At 39.6% G+C, this 22466-nt stretch overlaps 1 protein-coding gene across 21 annotated transcripts in view; it reads left to right on the top strand.

Moving 5' to 3' along the window:
• myo18ab (myosin XVIIIA b) overlaps positions 1-22466 on the top strand; it is a 237305-nt gene that overhangs the window by 168372 nt on the left and 46467 nt on the right. For all 21 annotated transcript variants that reach the window (XM_050055414.1, XM_050055407.1, XM_050055399.1 and 18 more), the window contains 6 exons: positions 4397-4524; positions 6216-6370; positions 6939-7062; positions 11904-12011; positions 14313-14405; positions 21880-21990. In XM_050055414.1, the coding sequence (XP_049911371.1) occupies positions 4397-4524; positions 6216-6370; positions 6939-7062; positions 11904-12011; positions 14313-14405; positions 21880-21990 (719 nt within the window). The remainder of the gene's footprint in view (positions 1-4396; positions 4525-6215; positions 6371-6938; positions 7063-11903; positions 12012-14312; positions 14406-21879; positions 21991-22466) is intronic.

The raw sequence follows: 22466 nt of genomic DNA, 5'->3' as shown, positions 1-22466 counted from the left end.
CAATGGTTATTGTTGCTCATTTTAAAAAAATAAATAAATAAATAAATAAATCACATATCTAACCAAGGAGCAATACATAATGAAAAAATAAAAAGGAGCTATCAATGCACAGAAGCCTAATAAGTGGCATTATTATTAACTAATAACACACTCTACACACTCATCTCCCTCTCGCCCTCTCCCCTCTCTCCCCCACACACACACATGCACACACCTCACCTCCTGGCGTTTTTCTTCAAGTGTTTGGGTAATACACAGGACAGTTTCATACAGTCTATGGCAGCAACAGTTGTTGGGATCTAAGCCTTAACACGGGCCTGACCTTGTAACAGATCTCCAATTAAAGTATCAAAATGGTTATGGGAAATAGTAAATTATTATTAATCCATCCATCCATTTTTGTAACCTCTTATCCTCTTGAGGGTCGTGGGGGGGATGGAGCTGACATTGGGCGAGTGGCAGGGTACACCCTGGACAGGTCGCCAGACTATCGCAGGGCTGACACATAGTGACAGACAACTATTCACACTCACATTCACACCTACAGCCAATTTAGAGTCACCAATTAACCTAGTCCCCAATCTGCATGTCTTTGGACTGTGGGAGGAAGCCGGAGTACCCAGAGAAAACCCACACTGACAGAGGGAGAACATGCAAACTCTGCACAGAAGGGCTTCCTCCTGGGATCGAACTAGGAACCCTCTTGCTGTGAGGCGACAGTGCTAACCACCACACCACCGTGCTTAATTTACATGACATCACCTCATGGGGCACCATTCCAGAAAAGGGAAAAATGATAGCCAGTCAATGATATCAGTCTTATAAAGCTCAATAAACTATCAATTTGGAACTCTGATTGATAGTTTAATTAAAAACTATAACCAAAATGACCATATTAATAGTAACGGCTGAAGGATTTCAGAGTTCTTGACATAGCAGAGGTTGACTATTCTTTCACTCTTTTGCAATATTAAACAGACAGCAGTTACGACTCCAAATAAATGTATTCATGAAGAAAACAAAGCGAAACAAAACACTGAAATTCTAACTAACTATAAACAAGCATGGTGTGTGTATATGTGTGTGTGGATGTGTGTCTATGTGAGAGAGAGAGAGCGAGAGAGAGAGCGAGAGCGAGAGAGAGCGAGCGAGAGCGAGAGCGAGAGAGAGCCTATAAAACAAAATGGCTTACGACAGAAACCTACAAGATGGCCAAATCACAGATGGCTTCAGACGGGGGAGGTTTTTTCTGACCTTGTGGTCAGGACAAACACAAAGGACCAGGAACTTTGAGTTCCCTCTCTTTGGGTGTAGTTATGTTGACAGACAATTTGTGAATGAGTATGTGTATGAGATATGTGTTACAAAGGGTCTTGGTTAGTACAGAGGATGTTTAGTTGCATGCAAGACTATGTCTGTGAACAAGCATTAGCAAACTAACATCAGTTAGCTTTGGTGAAGCCAACAAACCAATAACTTAGCTGCAAACAATCGCAACAATAACTCGATAACAGCATTAAATCACAACTGACAAAAGTTAAACAGTCTTGCTTAGCCTGTACACCTGGAATAATGCCATGCCCACTTGTTACTAGTGTTGCACGGTATACCGGTACTATAATAGTACCGCGGTACTAGAGTATTCCAAACGGTACTTACTAGAGTATTCCAAACGGTACTATACTGCATTTGGAAAATACCAGTACTTTTTAAATTGATTCAGTTCATTAATTTATTTGATTTATTTTATTCATTTATGCACAGAAACGCCTTCCTTGTTCCTATTGGAGCACATTTTGCGCAAATGGTGTGTATGACAACACCTGTATCAACATTCGGTGCTGGTGCACGTGAAAAAAGACGAGAAAGTCTGCCTCGCAAAGGGAGACAATACGAGACATCACAAACTTGGTGGAACATTTGAGCAAAGAATTCAAAGATCGACAGGTGACGTGTTGACTAGTTCACTGCCCTGTTATGTCCATGAAAAGAATAGGCCTAGACTACAGAGTGATCCAAAAGCCTAGGAATATATTGGCTACATTACATTGCCGCGCTGAAACACAACATCCCCTCGCCAAAACAGAAATGAAGTGATGCACATATTCAGCCTGCCAGCAACTGGGGGCCTGGTAACTCGTGGTTTAATACAGCAAACATGTCGGCAGTATGGAGGCATTATATCCGAGAATGAACCTAAAACAGCAATTTGTAAACACTGTTCGGCAGAAATTTCTAGAGGGGGTAGGCTATGTGTGGAAAGACCGACAGCACTACAAGCTGAATCTATCGTCGAATCGGCCATGTCTAGTCCGCAATTACAACTATACTGTGAAATAGTGAAATAAAAGACAAGCAATTACGTTCAAAACGTACATGGACCCATTATGATTTATTGTTTAGCTGTGACCTTGCACCCATCTCGTTCTTGTGAACACAAAATCTCAAGAACAGCTTGAGGGAACTTCTTTAGATTTGGCACAAACTTTCACTTGGACTGAAAAATAAACTAATTAGAATTTTGTGGTCAAAGGTCAAGGTCAGTTTGACCTCACAAAATATGTTTTTGGCCATAACTCAATAATTAATTTGCTAATATGACAAAACTCAACGTCATATATTGGTGACACTAATCTTGGGTGTCAACCTTGAAACTGTGCTAATTGTATAGAACCCTAACCCTGTGCTCTCAGGGGGAAGACTTGTGTGAAGCATCCATGTTTTCACAGACATGGATGTAAACTGTAAGAGAAACTTAACTGGTGTGTGGAGACATACAACTGTAGGGCAGTTATTCTCATTTTTTTATTAAACGCTATTAGCCTATTAAATAACCAATTGAAAGTATTGAAAATGGCCAATTTCAAAGAACCTAACCTGACAACTTTCTCTGTCTGATCAGCAGTCCAAAACTGTAGATTTACAGCAATAAATAACACATAAAAGCAGCAAATGGAGAAGTTGGAAGTAGAGAACGTTTGACAGTCTAACTTAAAAATTACAATTGATTTTCAAAGTTGTTGTTTGTTATTTTCTACCAATCAACTAATTGATCATTTTCTTCACTAAATCAAATACAACACAGCAAACTTCAGCCTAAGAAACAACCAGAGATTAACCAACGCAAATCATAAAGAGGAAAAGTGGTCACAATCAGTGTTTTGATGACAATAGGTTAATTTTGTGAACAATCTGTTAATAGAAGCTCAACAAACAAGCACTGGTTTGAATGTAAACGTCTTGATACAAACTGTCCATGAACTGGTCATACACATACTCCCACACAGACCTTACAATAGCAGCAATTCACTCCCATACTGTTTTCTTCAGTGGAGGTGCAGGAACCATAGGGGTGGTGTGTGGTCGATGCTTTGACAAAAGCCCAGCAAAAATTCAATGTGAAGAAGTACATTAGAAATTGATCAGTTAAAAGTGAAAAAATAAGTAGGGATTGAGTTGCAGACGCCCTGCAGGCCAGCTGCCAGCTGTCATTGTGTGCCATGCAGACTTTACGAATGTAGATTGATTTTTCGAAGTATGTTCATGTTGCATAGGTCTGAACAGCTTCGCTTGTACCATAGCAGAGCTTTGACAGCTTTCAGGTGAACTGGCACTGCAACACAGTCATGAAGGTATTCTTCATGTCAGACTCAAAGTACATTCAATATGTGTGGGTTGTGCCGTACAAAGATACCTGAAAACAGTATAGGTCTCACTGAAATGTGTCTGAAAGTATTGGAACTGACTTATTCAGTAAAGTAAAAGAATTTCATATAATGGATACGGTTTTAAACTGGCTGTAGGTGAGCATCTTAGTATCAAAACAAATATCAGTAGCTCATGGTCTTACTTCAGTTGAGCTTAATGATTCAATTAAATCAGTGTTTTTTATGGACTTGCGTAGAGGCAGCAGTGGAATCCACAAATGGATGTACTCAGACATGATGAAAATTGTCAACATTTGGTTTGTTGGTCATTCACTTAAAGAATTTTTTCACTGCTGGAAAGATGGTCTCATAAAACTGGGCTGTCTGTGCAGTAGAAAGATAAAGATCCTTTTGATATTGGTGCAATCCCCCCCCCCCCCCCCCCCCAGCAAGGAACAGAGCATTGAAAGTAGTTGCCTGTTTTTGAACTTGTTTGGTCGCGAATCATTGGTCTGAACTGGGCTTTACACAACATAAAAATTGGCCATTTTAAATTCCCCAGAAAATCAGAATATGGGATCTTGTAATGCATTTTTTCATGCCAACATTGTGTGCCTTTGCTAAATTACTAAGATTAGCCTTGTCCTTTTGGAAAAATACATGTTACATGGGAGGTATGCAGCAAGTGTATGCATATTCAGATATGAAACAAAAAGATGAGGCTGACTGTGATCATGCTGATGTGACAGGAGGAGAGTGGAGGCTGAAGTATGAAAGAGCCATCAGGGAGATTGAATTCACCAAGAAGAGACTGCAGCAGGAGTTCGATGACAAGCTGGAGGTGGAGCAGCAGAACAAACGACAGCTGGAGAGGAGGGTGAGTGCACACTGATACACACCTTCCACTAGAAACCATTGTGTTCCATCTCTGATATGATGACGACCATGCAGCTTGACTCTCCATGTACTGTCAAATTCATTGATTTTAGGTAAGTATTTAAGAAACGAATGAAGTCAAAAGTTACAGTCCTTTATGGTGCGATATAAGGCTGTACCCAAATTAGACACCTCCAAGCTTCTTATTTAATTACAATTTAAATACTTTCAGTCATTTAAATTTACAGCAGGTAGTGATGGTGTGCTATTGATTTTCACTACACAATTATCACAAGGAACAGAAAGAAATGGATAGGATTTATGAGGCCCTGTACAAGATATTATTATGTGTAATATTAACATGATGTCAGCATTTCCTTTTTTTAAATATAGCGCATATCGTCAATACTGGTATAACCCAACACCCCTAACAGACAAGCTAGAGTAAGTACAAAACTCAGGCTCACATCAACTCCAAAGTCCCTGAAAGACAATTCAAGTTTAAAATATCCATTATGTTACAGATCTAGTCAGGGTAGTAGGAGACTATCTTACTATCTGTGAAGATTTCAGCTCATATCATGTCATTCTTATCTAGTGATTGTTGAGGGTTCAGGAACTATGTTGTCTTGATGAAGACTTAAAACACAATCCCATATTTTAAACAAATCAAAAATGAATCAAGGTAAGTTTTTGTTGTTTTATTTTACAGTAACAAATCTAGTGTTGCTATGGACATGGAAACTTCACACATTCAGGGCCAATGAAAGACAACAAAACTATAGACCAAATCACAATGTTTATATACAATAACTTCGGGTGGAAAATCCTACAATAAAATCAAACAGTGTGAGCAAACTCTGCCTCAGTTAGTCTGTTTTTAGCCACCTAAAAAAAGCCCACCACAATAAATATCAATTCAAGTGTACGCAATATTTATAATATTTTTTGCAACCTAACCTTGCTATCAGACAGCCCTTTCCAACAGAGAATTGAAGCTGTTATATCAAAGCTACCAAGACTCCATTTACAAAAACAGTAATATCACTTAGCAAACACAGTTTCTGGTCTGCTTGATAAGTGGTAAGGTAAAGCAGAGCAAATATTCCAATATAACATACACTTAAACTGATATGGATTTTTTTAGGTGGCTAAAATATGTTATGCTGCGGCATCCACAGCAGTACATCACACCAGGCGCCATGTTTGAGAGAGAAACAGAGGGGCATATCTCCAAGACTGAAAATCAATATATTGCAGGCCACCACACATAAATGAAAGTTTGGGAAACCCTGTTTCCCAGATGATTAAATGAATGAATTAACTGATTAATAATAATTTTTTATTTTAACTTTCAGTCAAAATAGTGAACATGGTAAACATTATACCAGGTAAACATCAGGGTGTTAGCACTCTGCTTGTGTGCATGTTAGCATTTTGACATTAGCATCTATGTCAAAGCACAGCTGACCAGCATAGCTGTAGACTGTAAGTTTGTTTTAGTGAACATGTGACACTGTATATTCAATGAAGACAGTTTTCAAGCTGTTGTAATGTGAATGTAGTGTATAGATTATATGTCTGCCTGGAAGGCTCTCAAGTCATTGCACACTGCATGACATTTTTTCTGTGCAATTCCCAGCAACAGGGAATCTTTTCCAGTTCTGATTAGCTGCCCGTGTGTTTGTGCAGATCAGCGACCTGCAGGCTGACAACGAGGAGTCCCAGCGAAACATCCAGCAGCTGAAGAAAAAAACCCAACGACTGACCGCTGAACTGCAGGACACCAAACTTCACCTGGAGGGCCAACAGAGCCGCAACCACGACTTGGAGAAGAAGCAGAGGAAGTCAGTACAGCCCCCCCACCCCCGCCCACACACACACACACACACACACAGTCATGTTGAGCAGGTGTCTGTAGATATAAGTGACTTCACACAGGTGTATTACCTTATTCTGCCGTGTTCCCACAGACTGTGAAGGGTCCAGTGGTGTTGCTGTAGTGACAGTAATAACTGTAAAGAAAAACTATATTGTGCTCCAGATTGTTTATAGCATCATGCTGTGCAGAGAGGACGCACAAATCTCTAGCTCATTTGTACTGCTGATAAACCGTGTGTGTGTGTGTGTGTGTGTGTGTGTGTGTGTTGGGTGGGGGTGGGGGGTACTATCAGGGGACATGCTCTGTAGCTGCATATGCACTGCTGAATATGCATGCTGTAGTTTAACATGTAGGATCTTCTCTCTGACCAGCTCAGCACATTTTTAATGATTACATTTTTCCTTGAACTTTACTTTATGAATTTAGCTTCCTAAATGTCATCAATGTAGCAGTGGTTGTGGCTTCATTAGAGTGTTTAGTCAGTGTTAATCAGAGGAGTGTGTCAACGTGTGTGTATGTGTTTTTTTGTGCAGGTTTGACAGTGAGTTGAGTGCAGCCCAGGAGGAGGTGCAGAGGGAGAGGAGCCTGAGGGAGAAATTGGCCCGAGAGAAAGACATGCTAAGCGGAGACGCCTTCAGCCTCCGACAGCAGCTGGAGGTTTGTTCCTGTGTGCTCCAGTTTGTGTCTGTGTGTGTTTGTGTTACCACGGCGTAATCGGGCCATTATAGAGGGATAAAGGGGGTGGTCATATTCTGGAAAAAAAACTCTGAATTTTCTGAGAAAGAATTTATAATTTTACTTCTACCAGAAAGTATGGTGATGTAGTAGAGAGTGCAGCCAGTCCATGTGGTGGATGCATGGATCAAGCACAGGACATTTGCCCAGGAGACTGGGGTTCATGTCCTCTGCGGCTCAGTGTTTGCTTATGTATGAAAGTGCTGAATGCACTGTGTACCACTGTTCCCTCTAAGCTGTTTTACTGTGCAGTTGCACACTGCTCCTCACCTCTCTCAAATATCCCCGACCAGTTTTTTACTGTTTTTCTTTTTTTTTTCTCATATGCACTGTCTTGTACAGAGTCTTGTGACTTGAACAGTAAATACTTACTCCACTGTGAGCGTTTGTCTGTGCAATGAGTGACAGATGACAGTGAACTGTCAGTCAGTGATGATTAAAAAAACATGCTCACCAGGCGCTAGGGCTGCACGATTAATCGTAATAAAAACGTGATCTCTATTCATATGCATATGCGATCTACTTTTTAATGACGGATGATTCTGCCGGCCCCGCCCGTGCAGGAAGTCGGGACATCATCTGCATGAAAACAAGCGCTCCCAACAACGCAGCGTTATACCACGTGATGCAGAGCGACAGCCGGCCGGCAGTTTGGAAAGCAGCGAGAGCAGGAGAGAGCCGACAACGTGAGGAGGACCCCTTACAAGTCAGCCTCTCAGTCCTTAGCCGCTAACGTTAGCTCATGTACAACACAGGTACCACACAGAAACTTTTACAAAGGGTCATAATGTGCTTCTACTGACTGTCAAATCTCCAGCGTAAGTTGTTTACACTGCGGACACGTCGAGCAGCTGAGTGCCTGCTCTCATGGGACAAAGATCCTCTGAGAAGAAAGACGGTTCACTCTGCTCTGCCGCCAGGAACAAACTGGGAGGCAAAGATCCTCTCTGAGGAAGAGGGTCCACTTTGCTGCAGGGTTCACCAAAACGTTTTTTTGTTTATTTCCTTTTAATAAATTGAACACACATAAACGTTTTTTTGTTTATTTCCTTTTAATAAATTGAACACACATTAAAGAACATATAAGATTCTGTAGAGAATTAATACATATAATACAATACAATAAACATTGTCAAATTAAATGAAGGAAGAGGATTTTTTCAAAGGCAAATCAAATATTAGGGATTTATGTGAAAATATACATAGAGACATAAATAATTATATAATTAAAGATATGTAGGCTATGTTAGGTGAATACTCCTGTCAAATGCATGGTGTTGAAACGTTTAATTTTGATCTTCCTTAGTCCATTTAGACTTTATTTTATCATAACAATAACAATGAAAATTATGAATTGTTCACATTTTAATAACATTTATCACACAGCATTTTGTGGAAAAGTCAAATGTTCAGTTTACAGTTTTAATAAACTCAATACTATATTGTTTTGTCTCCATTCAGTGTAATTAGCACATATTGTTATTGCGCCATTGGTTTTGGCCTTGGTGCCCGACATTTTGGCCGTGATGCCCCAGTAAATTTATTTATCAAAGGCCAAAGTGGCCTTGCCCTAAATGACTTAATTCCAGGCCTGGAATACCTACCTCAAAAAATGTTGTTCAACATTGATATTATTGTTAAAATTGTTCAAAAGCTGTAAGAGAAGACAAGAGACTAAAGTTTATCGTTTTTACAGTCAGTGTCAGGCTGTCAGCTGTTGCATTTAAGGAAATAAGCACAATAAATCTTTATGTTGAAAAAAATTGTGAGAGAATCGTGATCTCAATTATAAGCCAAAAAATCGTGATTCTCATTTTTTCCAGAATCGTGCAGCCCTACCAGACGCTGCCCAGCCAATACCTGCAATGGTTGTTTAGCTTGACAGCCAATCAATGGCATTATGTTGGGTATTCGCTGCTGTCATATTTATTGTTAGCCATTAGCCATAGCATCGCAGCTATGGCTAAATATGTGGGCTGTGGCGCTTCGTCTTCTGGAAATTTTAAGAAAAAAGGCGCATCATTTAAGGCTGTCGGAGTACGTACAGACGAGCGAACGCCACCAGTGAAACTCGGCGATATTTTTCTTTTTCAAGCGAGATTGGAGTTGTTTGCAAGATGTGCAATGAAGCAAAAGTACAAGTATGTATGCTGTATGTATGTATGCGCATACACTTACAACATAAACATAATATGTTTATGTTGTAAGTTTATGCGCATACATACATACATACAACATACATACTTGTACTTTTTCTGCACTACCTGGCCAGGCCAGCAATATGTTTTTGCCAGTAAAAACTTCATCCAGTACAGCACTGTCTGTAGTAGTAGCTCTGCTACAATTTTTGTTTACAATGTATGTTTACATGCATTCATTGCACTGCCTGGCCACTAACTTTTTTTTTTTTTTTGCCAGGAAAATGTTTTCATCCAGTACAGTGGCACTGTCTGTAGTAGTACAACTGCAATTTAAGTTTACATTTAGTTTTTGATCTAGCATATTATATTTGTTGCAGTTTAGAGTGTGTACCTAAACTTGAGCAGAAGAGCTGCCTGTTGGTGTTGATGTCATATTTCAACATTGCTAGGACACCCAGGAGGGATGTCCAGCTGATGGCCAGGTAACATACGGACATTAGCACAACTTTCATTGTGGAACTATTCTTATACCATTATTACAGGGACATCTTGATTAGATGTTTAAATAACAGTCACTCAGCCTCTCAGTATGCTGGGGTTTCCTGTAAATTTTGACTTAAATCTCAGAGAATATTCAAGTTATTTTTCCGTAAAATAGTGAGGTTTTTCTCAGGAATTTACCACTTTAATCTCAGACAGTATCCATGTGTTTTTTTTTCCTCATAAATTTATGGCTTAATTTCTCAGAAATTCAGAGTTTGTTTTCCTGAATATTGCCCTCTCTCCTGGCCCTCTGTTTATTTATTTATTTTTTCAACCTACATGACCCTAATACGGCATCATAGATTTGTTGTGGTTATGGTAGGAATTTCCACTCTGTGGTGTATATAAATTGTTTATTTTGATGGTTGGTAGTGACTCAAGTGGAACCACTCATAGATGTAACAGCCTAAAAAGGTGTAAAAGGTGTAGAAGTGTTAAGGGGATTCTAGACTTTCCAGTGACTCTGTTCTGCTGCAACTGTAATTATATTGTCCTTTTTGCATTTTGAACCCATCACATAAGGTTCGGAAACTATATATGCGTACCAGTTCTCAAACCTTATTGTGTGATAAACTTAGAATCCAGACACTCAAATAAAATGTTTGTACTATAAATTTCGTGCCCTATATCAATAAGGGAGAGATTAGAACACAGTGATAGCCCTTATTAGTATATGAAGTTTGCTGAATTGTCCTGGACATGGATGCGTGGACATGTAAGCTCAGTAGCTGTTACGAGCTTGACTTTCCTCTACATAGCTTCCATGTCAACAGATATATCACTTGACAACCAAGCAAACTCCATCTAATGATAAAGACTATGTGCAAGGCTGATTTTGTGAAGAGCATGTCTGACTGACAAGATACAGAAAAAAATCTAGCAAGTAGGCTTTATGTTTGGATTGTTAGTTTTTCACACAACTACTATTTAAAGTCAGAAATATTCAAACCGTAACATGATTACTTTATTGATAACCAACAAGTTAAAACCAAAAGAAATTTACAATGTCATAAAATGAGGGAAAGGCAGCAAATGATCATGTTCATGTAGTTGGAATAAGATCATGTATGGAATTTGTGCTTAATAAATGCCATACATGATTAATTGTCAAAATGCTTATACCTTTTTGTAACAAAAAAATTAAAAAAATGTAAAAAAAAGCTATATACTGGCGTGTAATAGTTAAAAACTGAAATAACAGCACACAAGATCCAACAGGGTCTCTCAGCAACAGGGTCCAGACAGATTCAAATATACACCCACAGACTGCTACAACTAAGGACATCTTCTTTCTTTTTTTTTAAAGGCTCTCCACTAACTTTAAAATAGTTCATTCACATATTACTTAATTGCTTTATTCAATATTCATTTCATGCCATAAGATTAATTTCACACCGAAGCATCTGCATCGTAAAGTCTCTCATTGTATTTACTCTCTCTAATGAAATGTGTACACAAAAGATTAACTTACTAGAAACAAGATGAATATACATTTTAAGTAAACTTTGCCTTTAAAAACCCATATTTGTCCAGCCCCATACTGTTTGCTTGACTAGTTGGACAGGTCCACCTAGTGACACTGTATCACTCACCTAGCTCTGTCCTCTGTTAAGCTCAGTTGAACCCGGATGTTCCCAATACTCAACTTCAATTTTACTTTAGTGGCTTCAAAGGTCAGTTTAGGAAAGTCATATTAGGATGACGTTAGTCACAGTATCTATAGGTTAGCTGTCAGAGATCAGTCAGTCTGCCAAATCTATGTGTTAAAGATAAGGTACTTGTTATGTGATGAGTCAATGCCCAAAATACAGAGGGATCAATCTTAAAAATTATAACATGGGAAAAAAAACAGATAAACAGATAAAATGCAAAATTGAACTAACCAGTATGGCATACATACATACATACATACATACATATATGACACACAACGGTGTTTGTGTTTGTGTTTATGTGTACACTTTGAAGCTAGTACCTGCTGAGCTGAGTAAATAATTGCTTATCATCACGTCACTGGGGAACTGTCAGTCCCCGCCCATCTCCTCCTGTCTGTTCTGACCGTAACATTCTGTCCTTCAGGACAAGGACCTGGAGGTGTGTGCAGTCAACCTGAAGGTGGACCAGCTGGAGGCCGAACTGCAGGACCTCAACTCGCAGGAATCCAAGGATGAGGCATCCCTGGCCAAGGTCTTCTTTCTTTTATTTTTTTTCCCCTTTTTTTCTTAGCCTTCTTCCTTTTGCTTTTATGATTCCTCTTTGTGTGTTGTTGTATTTATTGCTGATTTTTTTTCTTCTATAAAGATCTTTGTACTTAAACTATATACAGAACTTGCAGAATGCAAGTTGCCACAGCAACTCTATCAGCACTGCAGTTAGTCAAGACATCCAGTCTGTCCTTCAAATTAAAACCCCCAGTAAAAAATATTTAATTGTTATTTGCCCATCCAAATAAATAGATTCTGTGTTAGGATTGGGCAATTTGGAGAAAATCAAATATCATGAAAGATTTGACCAAATACCTTGGTATCAGCATTGTGACAATGCAGTACATTTGGCTGTTGGTGCTTTCACAAAATATTTACACAATTAGATTTGTGATAAATAATCATCCGTAATGTGGATAATAATATAACAATCTGCTAAGTTCAGAAAATAATCATGATTATCATTTTACTGTAATGCAGCCTTTAAAACCAGGAAAAGACAACACATGATGTTAAGATATCCAAAATTGAAGACAAAGTCTAGTCTCATGTCACAATATTGATATATTGCTCAGGCTTACTTAACCTTACTATATTTATATATATATACATATATATATATATATATATATATATATATACACTGCTCAAAAAAATAAAGGGAACACTTAAACAACACAATGTAACTCCAAGTCAATCACACTTCTGTGAAATCAAACTGTCCACTTAAGAAGCAACACTGATTGACAATCAATTTCACATGCTGTTGTGCAAATGGAATAGACAACAGGTGGAAATTATAGGCAATTAGCAAGACACCCCCAATAAAGGAGTGGTTCTGCAGGTGGTGACCACAGACCACTTCTCAGTTCCTATGCTTTCTGGCTGATGTTTTGGTCACTTTTGAATGCTGGCGGTGCTTTCACTCTAGTGGTAGCATGAGACGGAGTCTACAACCCACACAAGTGGCTCAGGTAGTGCAGCTCATCCAGGATGGCACATCAATGCGAGCTGTGGCAAGAAGGTTTGCTGTGTCTGTCAGCGTAGTGTCCAGAGCATGGAGGCGCTACCAGGAGACAGGCCAGTACATCAGGAGACGTGGAGGAGGCCGTAGGAGGGCAACAACCCAGCAGCAGGACCGCTACCTCCGCCTTTGTGCAAGGAGGAACAGGAGGAGCACTGCCAGAGCCCTGCAAAATGACCTCCAGCAGGCCACAAATGTGCATGTGTCTGCTCAAACGGTCAGAAACAGACTCCATGAGGGTGGTATGAGGGCCCGACGTCCACAGGTGGGGGTTGTGCTTACAGCCCAACACCGTGCAGGACGTTTGGCATTTGCCAGAGAACACCAAGATTGGCAAATTCGCCACTGGCGCCCTGTGCTCTTCACAGATGAAAGCAGGTTCACACTGAGCACGTGACAGACGTGACAGAGTCTGGAGACGCCGCGGAGAACGTTCTGCTGCCTGCAACATCCTCCAGCATGACCGGTTTGGCAGTGGGTCAGTAATGGTGTGGGGTGGCATTTCTTTGGGGGGCCGCACAGCCCTCCATGTGCTCGCCAGAGGTAGCCTGACTGCCATTAGGTACCGAGATGAGATCCTCAGACCCATTGTGAGACCATATGCTGGTGCGGTTGGCCCTGGGTTCCTCCTAATGCAAGACAATGCTAGACCTCATGTGGCTGGAGTGTGTCAGCAGTTCCTGCAAGACGAAGGCATTGATGCTATGGACTGGCCCGCCCGTTCCCCAGACCTGAATCCAATTGAGCACATCTGGGACATCATGTCTCGCTCCATCCACCAACGCCACGTTGCACCACAGACTGTCCAGGAGTTGGCGGATGCTTTAGTCCAGGTCTGGGAGGAGATCCCTCAGGAGACCATCCGCCACCTCATCAGGAGCATGCCCAGGCGTTGTAGGGAGGTCATACAGGCACGTGGAGGCCACACACACTACTGAGCCTCATTTTGACTTGTTTTAAGGACATTACATCAAAGTTGGATCAGCCTGTAGTGTGTTTTTCCACTTTAATTTTGAGTGTGACTCCAAATCCAGACCTCCATGGGTTAATAAATTTGATTTCCATTGATAATTTTTGTGTGATTTTGTTGTCAGCACATTCAACTATGTAAAGAACACAGTATTTAATAAGAATTTTTCATTCATTCAGATCTGGGATGTGTTATTTTAGTGTTCCCTTTATTTTTTTGAGCAGTGTATATATATATATATATATTATGTACCTTCTATTACTATTTCTGTATTGTATTTTATCACTCAGATGAGGAAGCAGCTTCGGGACATGGAGGCCAAGATGAAGGATCAGGAGGAGGAGCTGGACGAGCAGGCTGGCACCATCCAGATGTTGGAGCAGGTACAGACAAATCACAGTGCTCCCATCCATAGACTGTATAAATAATGGACTTATGCTGTGTCTCAAATCGCGTACTTCTGTACTACTTACATTTAATATTTTGAGTGCAGAAGTGCATAAGTATGGAAAATGCAGTGCACTGTGAGTACCTGGATGGTACACTCAAAACGGTCAAGAAATTGAGTGTGGAACTATGGACACTTCTCACCCTCAATGGTCGCCATCTTGGCTACGTAGCGGAAGGGGAGGGACCACTTTTCAAACTGGAAATAGCGGCCGAGGACTGCACGACCGTGAACATCGCTGTATTGTGCAAATATATGTGTTTTTTGCATAAGCACCATTATACTATTGTCGGGTATAAGCCAGCAGTATGTTTATTGGGTTAATTTAGCAGTCTGTAATGATTTGTTACCACGAACGATAACGCAAATGCTTATGTTAGTTTGCTAACTAGCTAATTTGTGGTCATCATTTCCGGTGAGTGCACAACAGCCGTGTTTGGTTTGAGACAACACTACCCTGTCAAAATTCGCGCACTACGCCAATGAGTACATAGTGCACATAGTATACAGTACTACATAGAAGTGTACTAACGGAAGTATGTGATTTGAGACACACCAATAGTCTCCATGACGCCACCCGTAGGTTTCTGAAGAGCCTTTTTGAAGCTCAGTAGGAAGCTCCCAGCTGCACCATCTTGGCAGTGCCTGATTCTGCGTAACTCCTGGCTAATCCAAAAAAGGGCAAAGAGGTGGAGCACGAGTGGAGCTGAGTTTGGCAGAATGAAGCCTGGTTGCTGAAACATGACCACCTAGCTCAAAGCTACCAAGTTAGCTAAGGCTAAGAAGCTAGGCTATATGCTGCTATCATAGACTATATAAAACTAGTTTAGTTTTGACTGAAGTCACACAAAAAGACATATAAAAAATCAAATCAAAAACTTTCAATATAGTCTGTGCTAGAAAACATTATGCTACTTTGCACAATTCCTCCTGAAATGCAGGTGTAACCTTATGTAATAAAGTTCGGTAGGGAGTGTTTTCACCAGGAATAGGGGGCCTATAGGTACCTTAACATTAAACCCATTCAACCCATGTGCAAAGCTGAAGAATGACAACCACACCACGAAGTACAGAAGTATCAGTTTGTCTTTATTTCATAAATAACAGTATTTAAAACAAGTCCTGCTTGAGGTTGGCTATGGCAGGGCATCAGGGATGAAAGCTGGAGACACCGACTAATGCACCAGTGAAGCAACTGAGGTGGAAGCCGGCTGACCGCCGTGGTACCGGGCCAGGAAGTGGTGGCAGCTGGCTCACTCTCTATAATGTTATTCCTCACCTTGCTAGCTTCAGTGAACAACCAACCTACCGTGCCAAGACTGGAACAGCTCCCCTGTCTTGGCAACACTAAAATTCATGAATGGCACTACCGCAACCAAACCCAGACAGAGTGAACAAGTGATTGGCTCTGCCTTGTAGCCTATGTAGTCGAGTCTAGCATTAACATTACATTGCATTAGTATGACCAGTTTAACATTGCACAACATCAGCTAACTAATGTGGTGGACCTTTATTTTACAACCACTCACCCTTTATTCTTTGGTGCTTGCTGGTTTAATTCTGTGACTAACATACGCTCCTAATGAGACCTAGATAATACTGCACGAGTTGTGTGAAACAGATGTTTTGATATAGTTTTGTGGTTGTTAAACGTGGTCCCAATTCAATAAATCAATGTTTGCCTTTTTCAGTGGAGGATTTCTGTTAAGTTGGACATTTTAACATGGGTCTACAGGGATTGACCAAGCACCATCTCCAAGGCTGAAAAGTCAAGACAATGCAGAAGTTGAAAAATCGATCCCCACAGACCCCTATGTTAAAATGCCCAACTTTACAGCAGAAATAAACATGTTTACAGCCTGGTACAAAAAAAATAGTTTTGGTCTCTATAGCTAATTTTAACATTTATGAGAACTGCACCGGGGGTGAACTTTTTTATTTCTCACCTGTTTATATTTTGTTAAGGCCCAAAGTAACACATAATTAAAGGAGAAGTCCGGTATTTTGCACTTTGAGCCTCATTTCTGGGTTGTTTATGATGAAATAGAGTGGCTAAGACCAAAATAGTGACGATTGCTCATTTTCGGAGAATTTGGCTTTCCCCTGCCTGGCTTAAAGGGATAGTGCACCCAAAAATCAAAATTCAGCCATTATCTACTCACCTTCATGCCGAGGGAGGCTCTGGTGAAGTTTTAGAGTCCTCACAACACTTGCGGAGATCCGAGGGGGGAGTGGGTAGCAGCACAACTGCACGCCTAATGGCTGACGGCGCCCCAGCATGGTACATGTGCATTTAGGCTGTGTCCATCTCCACTTAGCTACTTTAATGGCAAATAATCTTGGTGCAAAGTAAAGCACAAGGGGCATTGGGCTTGTATTTAGTACCTCAATTAATCATAAGTGTGTTTTGGAAATAACACTCATCTGAGAGACATCTGCCCTTCCGTTTTATAGCCAGGTGTGCCTCCATGCAATAAGAGCAATAATGCCACTGCAGCAACTAACATGGGACATGTAAGCAGCAAAACTAAAAACTGTAGTGTAGTGAACTTGGCAGAGAAATCAGAAACTTTTCAGAATTTACGCTGCTTCTTGTGTGTAAATGCACGCAGCAGGTCTCTTCCATTGAATGTTAGTAAATCTGTGATTAGATTTGCACATAAAAAACCTTGGCACTAAAAACCTACTCTGGATTCATGAACGCTGCAGAAAACTCAGATTTGATCATCGGCAGGTGTGTATGTTACTGAATGCCAATCAGTTGTAAATTGACAGTGCGTTCCCCCTTGTCAGCAATTAGCTTACATCCCCACCCATGAATAGCCAGTGACCACCCTATAAGGAGGTGATAACTACCATGGATAGGTGCATTCTGTCGACCTATGAACACAGAGCAAACAAAGACACTGACATTGACACTGACATTGAAGTTATTTTAGGTGAAGTGGGGTTGAGAAAAACATTTTATTGTCTTCTGTTATCGGTTATGTGACAGGGACAGGTAAATCAAAGGCTTGGAAGGAGTTAACGGGTGCTTTTAACTCTGTGTCCTCTGTTGTAAGAACCATCCAAAAAGTTAAATGAAAATGGTTTGACATGAAACTTGATGCAAAAAACACACAAGTACATGCACAAAAAAACACAACAGTACAGGAAGCTCTTTGCAGTCACAGCTCTCTGCTTGCATCATCAGAGAAACCTCCGTCAGTTTGCCCTATGCCTTAGCATTGTTTGTCACTGTTGTGAAAACCACTATTAATACAGGCAGTCTAATGTTGGCAATAACCCACCATTAAGTTAAACAATAAATAAGGAATAAGGAATAACCACACCATCTCCCTCCAACTCTGACAGATTCGAGTTCACCAGCTGTCTGGTGTAAGCGGAGACAGATGCCGAATTACTTTCACATGTCCACAAGTTTTATTAAACCAAAACTCAATTTGAAATAATGTTTACGTCTCCCACATCGCACCTCTGATAATTAAATTAAACAAAAATGACATGCAGTTTGGTGCTGCAGTATGCAGTGCGTAAAGACGGCAGAAGAGGAGCGCGTTGGTTTGTTATTTTATTTATTCAGAGAACACTGTTTTCCAGTTTTGTATTAAGTCAATTTGAATAACTCATTCACGTCTTTAAGAACTCTAATCTGAAGCTTAAATCTACCGAATGCCAACTAATTTAACCAGATGTGTTACATTCTAATCTCTTGGCATGTTTAACTTAAATGTTTCAAAGGTATCTATGTATTGTGAACACAACAGAGCACAATATGAAATATAATTGTAATGTCTAATAATTAAGTAACATTTCTGTGCAATATCTTATTTACACAAGCACTACAAACAGTCAGAAGTAGGTGTACATTTTGTTAGTACTACGAAAAGATCTGAGCTACTAACATATTGGTGAATGCTGAAATATACATACATTTCCTTCTGCGAACAGTTTACACACAAATTCGTTCTGTTCACGTTTCATGAATGAGACCCAGCGTCTCTCTTAATGGGGAGTCAGACAGCAGCTCTGCAGCTCTGCTCTGAGTGTACTCGTGTTGTGAACCCAACTATGTAGGTGCTTCTTACTATCTGAAATGAACTAATAGCAGGAAAATACTGTGCAATTCTGAGTTAAGACCAGATTTTTGTTAATCAATGGATCAATTGCTTTCTGTTGCCTGAAAATAGCAATACAGCTACAATGCACCTGACCACATTTCATTTTAAGACCTGTACACTCATGGGCACACAGATGGGTGCAAGTTACACAATGTGGGTGCTGGCCATGAAAACGACAGCTGTGTCAGTCTGAAACTAGCATGACAGTTGCACTACATGTTGGGTTGTTTTATGTTGAATGTAACATAGGGCCCAGTATCTTTTAAAGTTAGATTAAAGGATCATAATTATTCTCATGTTTGAATGTTTAGAACAAAGCTGGAATCAGGATGTGGTCAGCCTAGCTTAGCATGAAGACCTAGACAGGAAAAATAGTTAGCCTGACTTTGTCCAGAGTTTAAAAATAAAGTTACCAATCTCTCCTAAGCTTACTATTTAACACGTATCTCACTTGTTTTATCCACACACAAACATAAATGTTAAAATGTCAATTTGTGTTTTTTGGGGGAGTCATCATGTTAATGTAGAAATAGGTTAACCACAAAATGCATTTGTGGATTTGTAATGTATTTGTAATTTTTTCTTTAAATTCCTGTTTGTTTTGGCCAAACAAGCTATAGATAATATTTCAGTTAATGAACTTCTAAGGTGTTGGTAGGTGTATTTTTTTAACTTTAAACTTTGCCATGCCAGCTGTTTCCTCCTGCTTTTAGTCTTTTTTATAAACTAGGCAAATCACATTCTTACTCTGTCTTTGTAATTTACACACAGACGTGAGATAGGTATCCAATCCCTGATGCTCTGAAACAAAGCAAGTAAAGATGTTTCCCAAAGCATCAATTTCTTTCTGTACTTTAAAATTCTTAAAGTTGCAGAGGCCTTTCATGTTCATACAGAAGACAGACACATAGTAGACTTGGGATCCATTGGAAGTAAATTACCTCAGCCCCCCTGCTGTCACTGATATAGAAGGCAGCACACTAGATATACTAATCACTTTATCCAGTGAATCACCATCTACAAGCTTGCTAAAAGGGGCTGTTGAAGAGTTTCTTACAAACATGTTTGGCGTCTTCTCTAAAAAAAAAAAAAACTTGTCTAAGGTCCAGATGACAAGATAGTGGAATATGGAAGTCCAGTTGAGTAACAGATGCACAAGCTTGAATGTTTATCAGAAATCAAAATGCTGCACAATAGTAAATAGAGACAGAATTTACATCTCTGGAAAGTTATCAAAGTGAACAGTAAAATTCTGAAAAGTTAAGCCTGGTAGAAGTATTTCACAGAGTGACACTGTGTTTTTCCTTGCTTAACCCTGTGTGTCAGCACCCCTGCTATGTCTCTTAAACTTTGCTGTGAGTCACCGGGCCTTCGGTCAAAACTTTGCCAGCTTAGAGACAGACACAGATACAGACACAGCTTAGACACAGCTCCACATTCACTGACAGTGTGACAGGACATGTACACATCATGTTCAACAATAACACATGATGGCTCCTACTAATTCAAACATTATCGGACTGTTTTTGTGTTTGGTTCCTGAAGAGTGAGGTAACCAGTAATACTACTGTCTATATTCATGCTGTCGGTTTTGTAAGATATTCTTAAATGATCTCCATTCTAACTGATGGAAGAAAAATGTTTTTAAGTATTTTTGCACGTCAGATTAGAGCCAGACAATATGATTGAAATTTTTATTGTGCTAATAATATTTCCCTGATAAGTACTGTACATATATCATGAGATACTGAACCACATCTAAAATTATCAAATGTTTTCTCAAACCCAGTGTGAACTATTAAAATATCTGTAAAACAAAACCAAATAAGCACAAATATGATTTTATTATGGCTCAGCACTGGCGATAGCATGATATCTCGAGAACACCTCAAGGGAATTTCTTCAGATTTGGCACAATTGTTCACCTGGGCTCAATGATGAACTGATTAGATTTTGGTGGTCAAAGGTCAAGGTCACTGTGACCTTGTTTGTCTCATTTTTGTGTATGTGATATCTCAAGAACATTATGAGGAAATTTCTGTAAATTTGACGTAAATGTCCACTTGCACTGAGGAATAAACTGATTGGATTTGGTGGTTAAAGGTCAAAGTTCAAGGTCAATGTGACTTCACAAAATATGTTCTTGGCCATAACCCAGGAATTCATATGCTAATGATGACAAAACTTAACACAAATGTCTAATAGGATAAAATAGTGAAGTGATGACATTTCAAATCCAAAAGGTCAAAGGTCAGATTCACTGTGACATCACAATGTTCTTCATAAAACACTTTCCTGGCCATTATTCAACATCACATCTCAGGAACAGAAGGGGAAATATTTGGTCAGATACTGAATTTATAGATCTTCTGTGTGGTTAAGGGGAACATGTGTGTGAAGCATCCATGTTTTCACAGACTTGGATGTAAACTGAAAGAGAGACTTGACTCGTGCGCTGTAATTCTAGTTGTGACAATACCATTCAACAAACTAACATACATTATGTTGTATGGGTTTGAGGTGCTAGCAGTTTACATATGGACTAGCAGGTTGTCCTGGCTGGACAGCCATCAGCAGTCACCACAGCCTTAAATGAATTGTATTAAGTTATCCATAATGATCACCATGTATACTTTGTTGTATAAATACCAGGGATGGGGGCAAAAACCGATACGGCAATATTTTGTGTGGCAATATTGCATTGATATATAGATGTCAAGTATCAGATTTTTTATAATATAAACTATTAAGATTGCATATACATTTTTTTGTAAGTGTACTAGAATAATAAATCAATTACTTTTTCAGCCCACTGGATACTTTCTGCTGCAATAAAAATGACTGAAGTGAGACACTTTATTTTTTAAAACTTTATCTTATTAGATAAAGCAGATGCTGACAAAGTTTTCCTTTGGGAACAGAATTAACAGTTGAAAAAAAGGCAATAAAGTGCATCATAAGTCATCGGAATACTCAGTATATCGCAAAACATTTAAAATCACACTAATATTGTATTGTGTGATAAATATATAAAATGAAAAAAATCAGGCGGTTGTAGTGTGCTCCCAGACAGAGAAATAGAAAGCAAAAGCTTTCTCAGCCTAACTCCCTGTTGTTCTTCCACCATGGGAAGATGTCAGAGTTTATTAACAATACAGAGAACAACAGCAAGTACTGTGGACATGTGCATGCCTATGAATAATATATGGAAATAAGGTTGGAAATCAGCCCAGGGTTCCTTTTAGCCAGATGAGAGCAGTTTGGACAATGTTTGTGTTTTTCTTTCAGGCTAAGCTTCGTCTGGAGATGGAGATGGAGCGTTTACGTCAGACTCATTCCAAGGAGATCGAAAGCAAAGATGATGAGGTGGAGGAGATCAGGCAGTCCTGTAGCAAAAAGGTAAGAACATTCACTGTGTGTATGGTACATGCGCACATTTTAATATTGTTATTTAAGTTTGCAATGACGTAAGCATTTGTTCTGCAATTGTGATTTAATTTGAGGGCTAAAAGTTGTGCTGATAGGCACAGAAAAGTAATGCCTAGCAGTGAGAGAACAGATACAAAAGACAAAGAATAGTGCAGTATGTGAAATGCTGAATACAAAGTTACTTTTGGAGCTCTCTGTTCAAATACTTATTGAAGGGCAACTTACAAGGGGAAAAAAGAGAGTTGAAGTAGGAGAGGCCATGATGTCCTGACTTTAGTTTCTAGTATGGGTTCCGAAAACTTTAATAATGGACCAAAGTTTCGGAGTCAGCGTGCAAATGTGATTGACACAACTTGAAGTCATATTTATTTTAAGAACAAAAAAAACTGACTCAGTGTACAAAGGCCTTTAATGACTCCTTCACTCTGATTGGCTGGTTTTTTGTT

This window comes from Epinephelus moara, chromosome 2 (assembly GCF_006386435.1).
Source record: "Epinephelus moara isolate mb chromosome 2, YSFRI_EMoa_1.0, whole genome shotgun sequence".
Taxonomy (NCBI): Eukaryota; Metazoa; Chordata; class Actinopteri; order Perciformes; family Serranidae; genus Epinephelus; species Epinephelus moara.
This window is presented reverse-complemented; position numbering and strand designations above follow the sequence as displayed.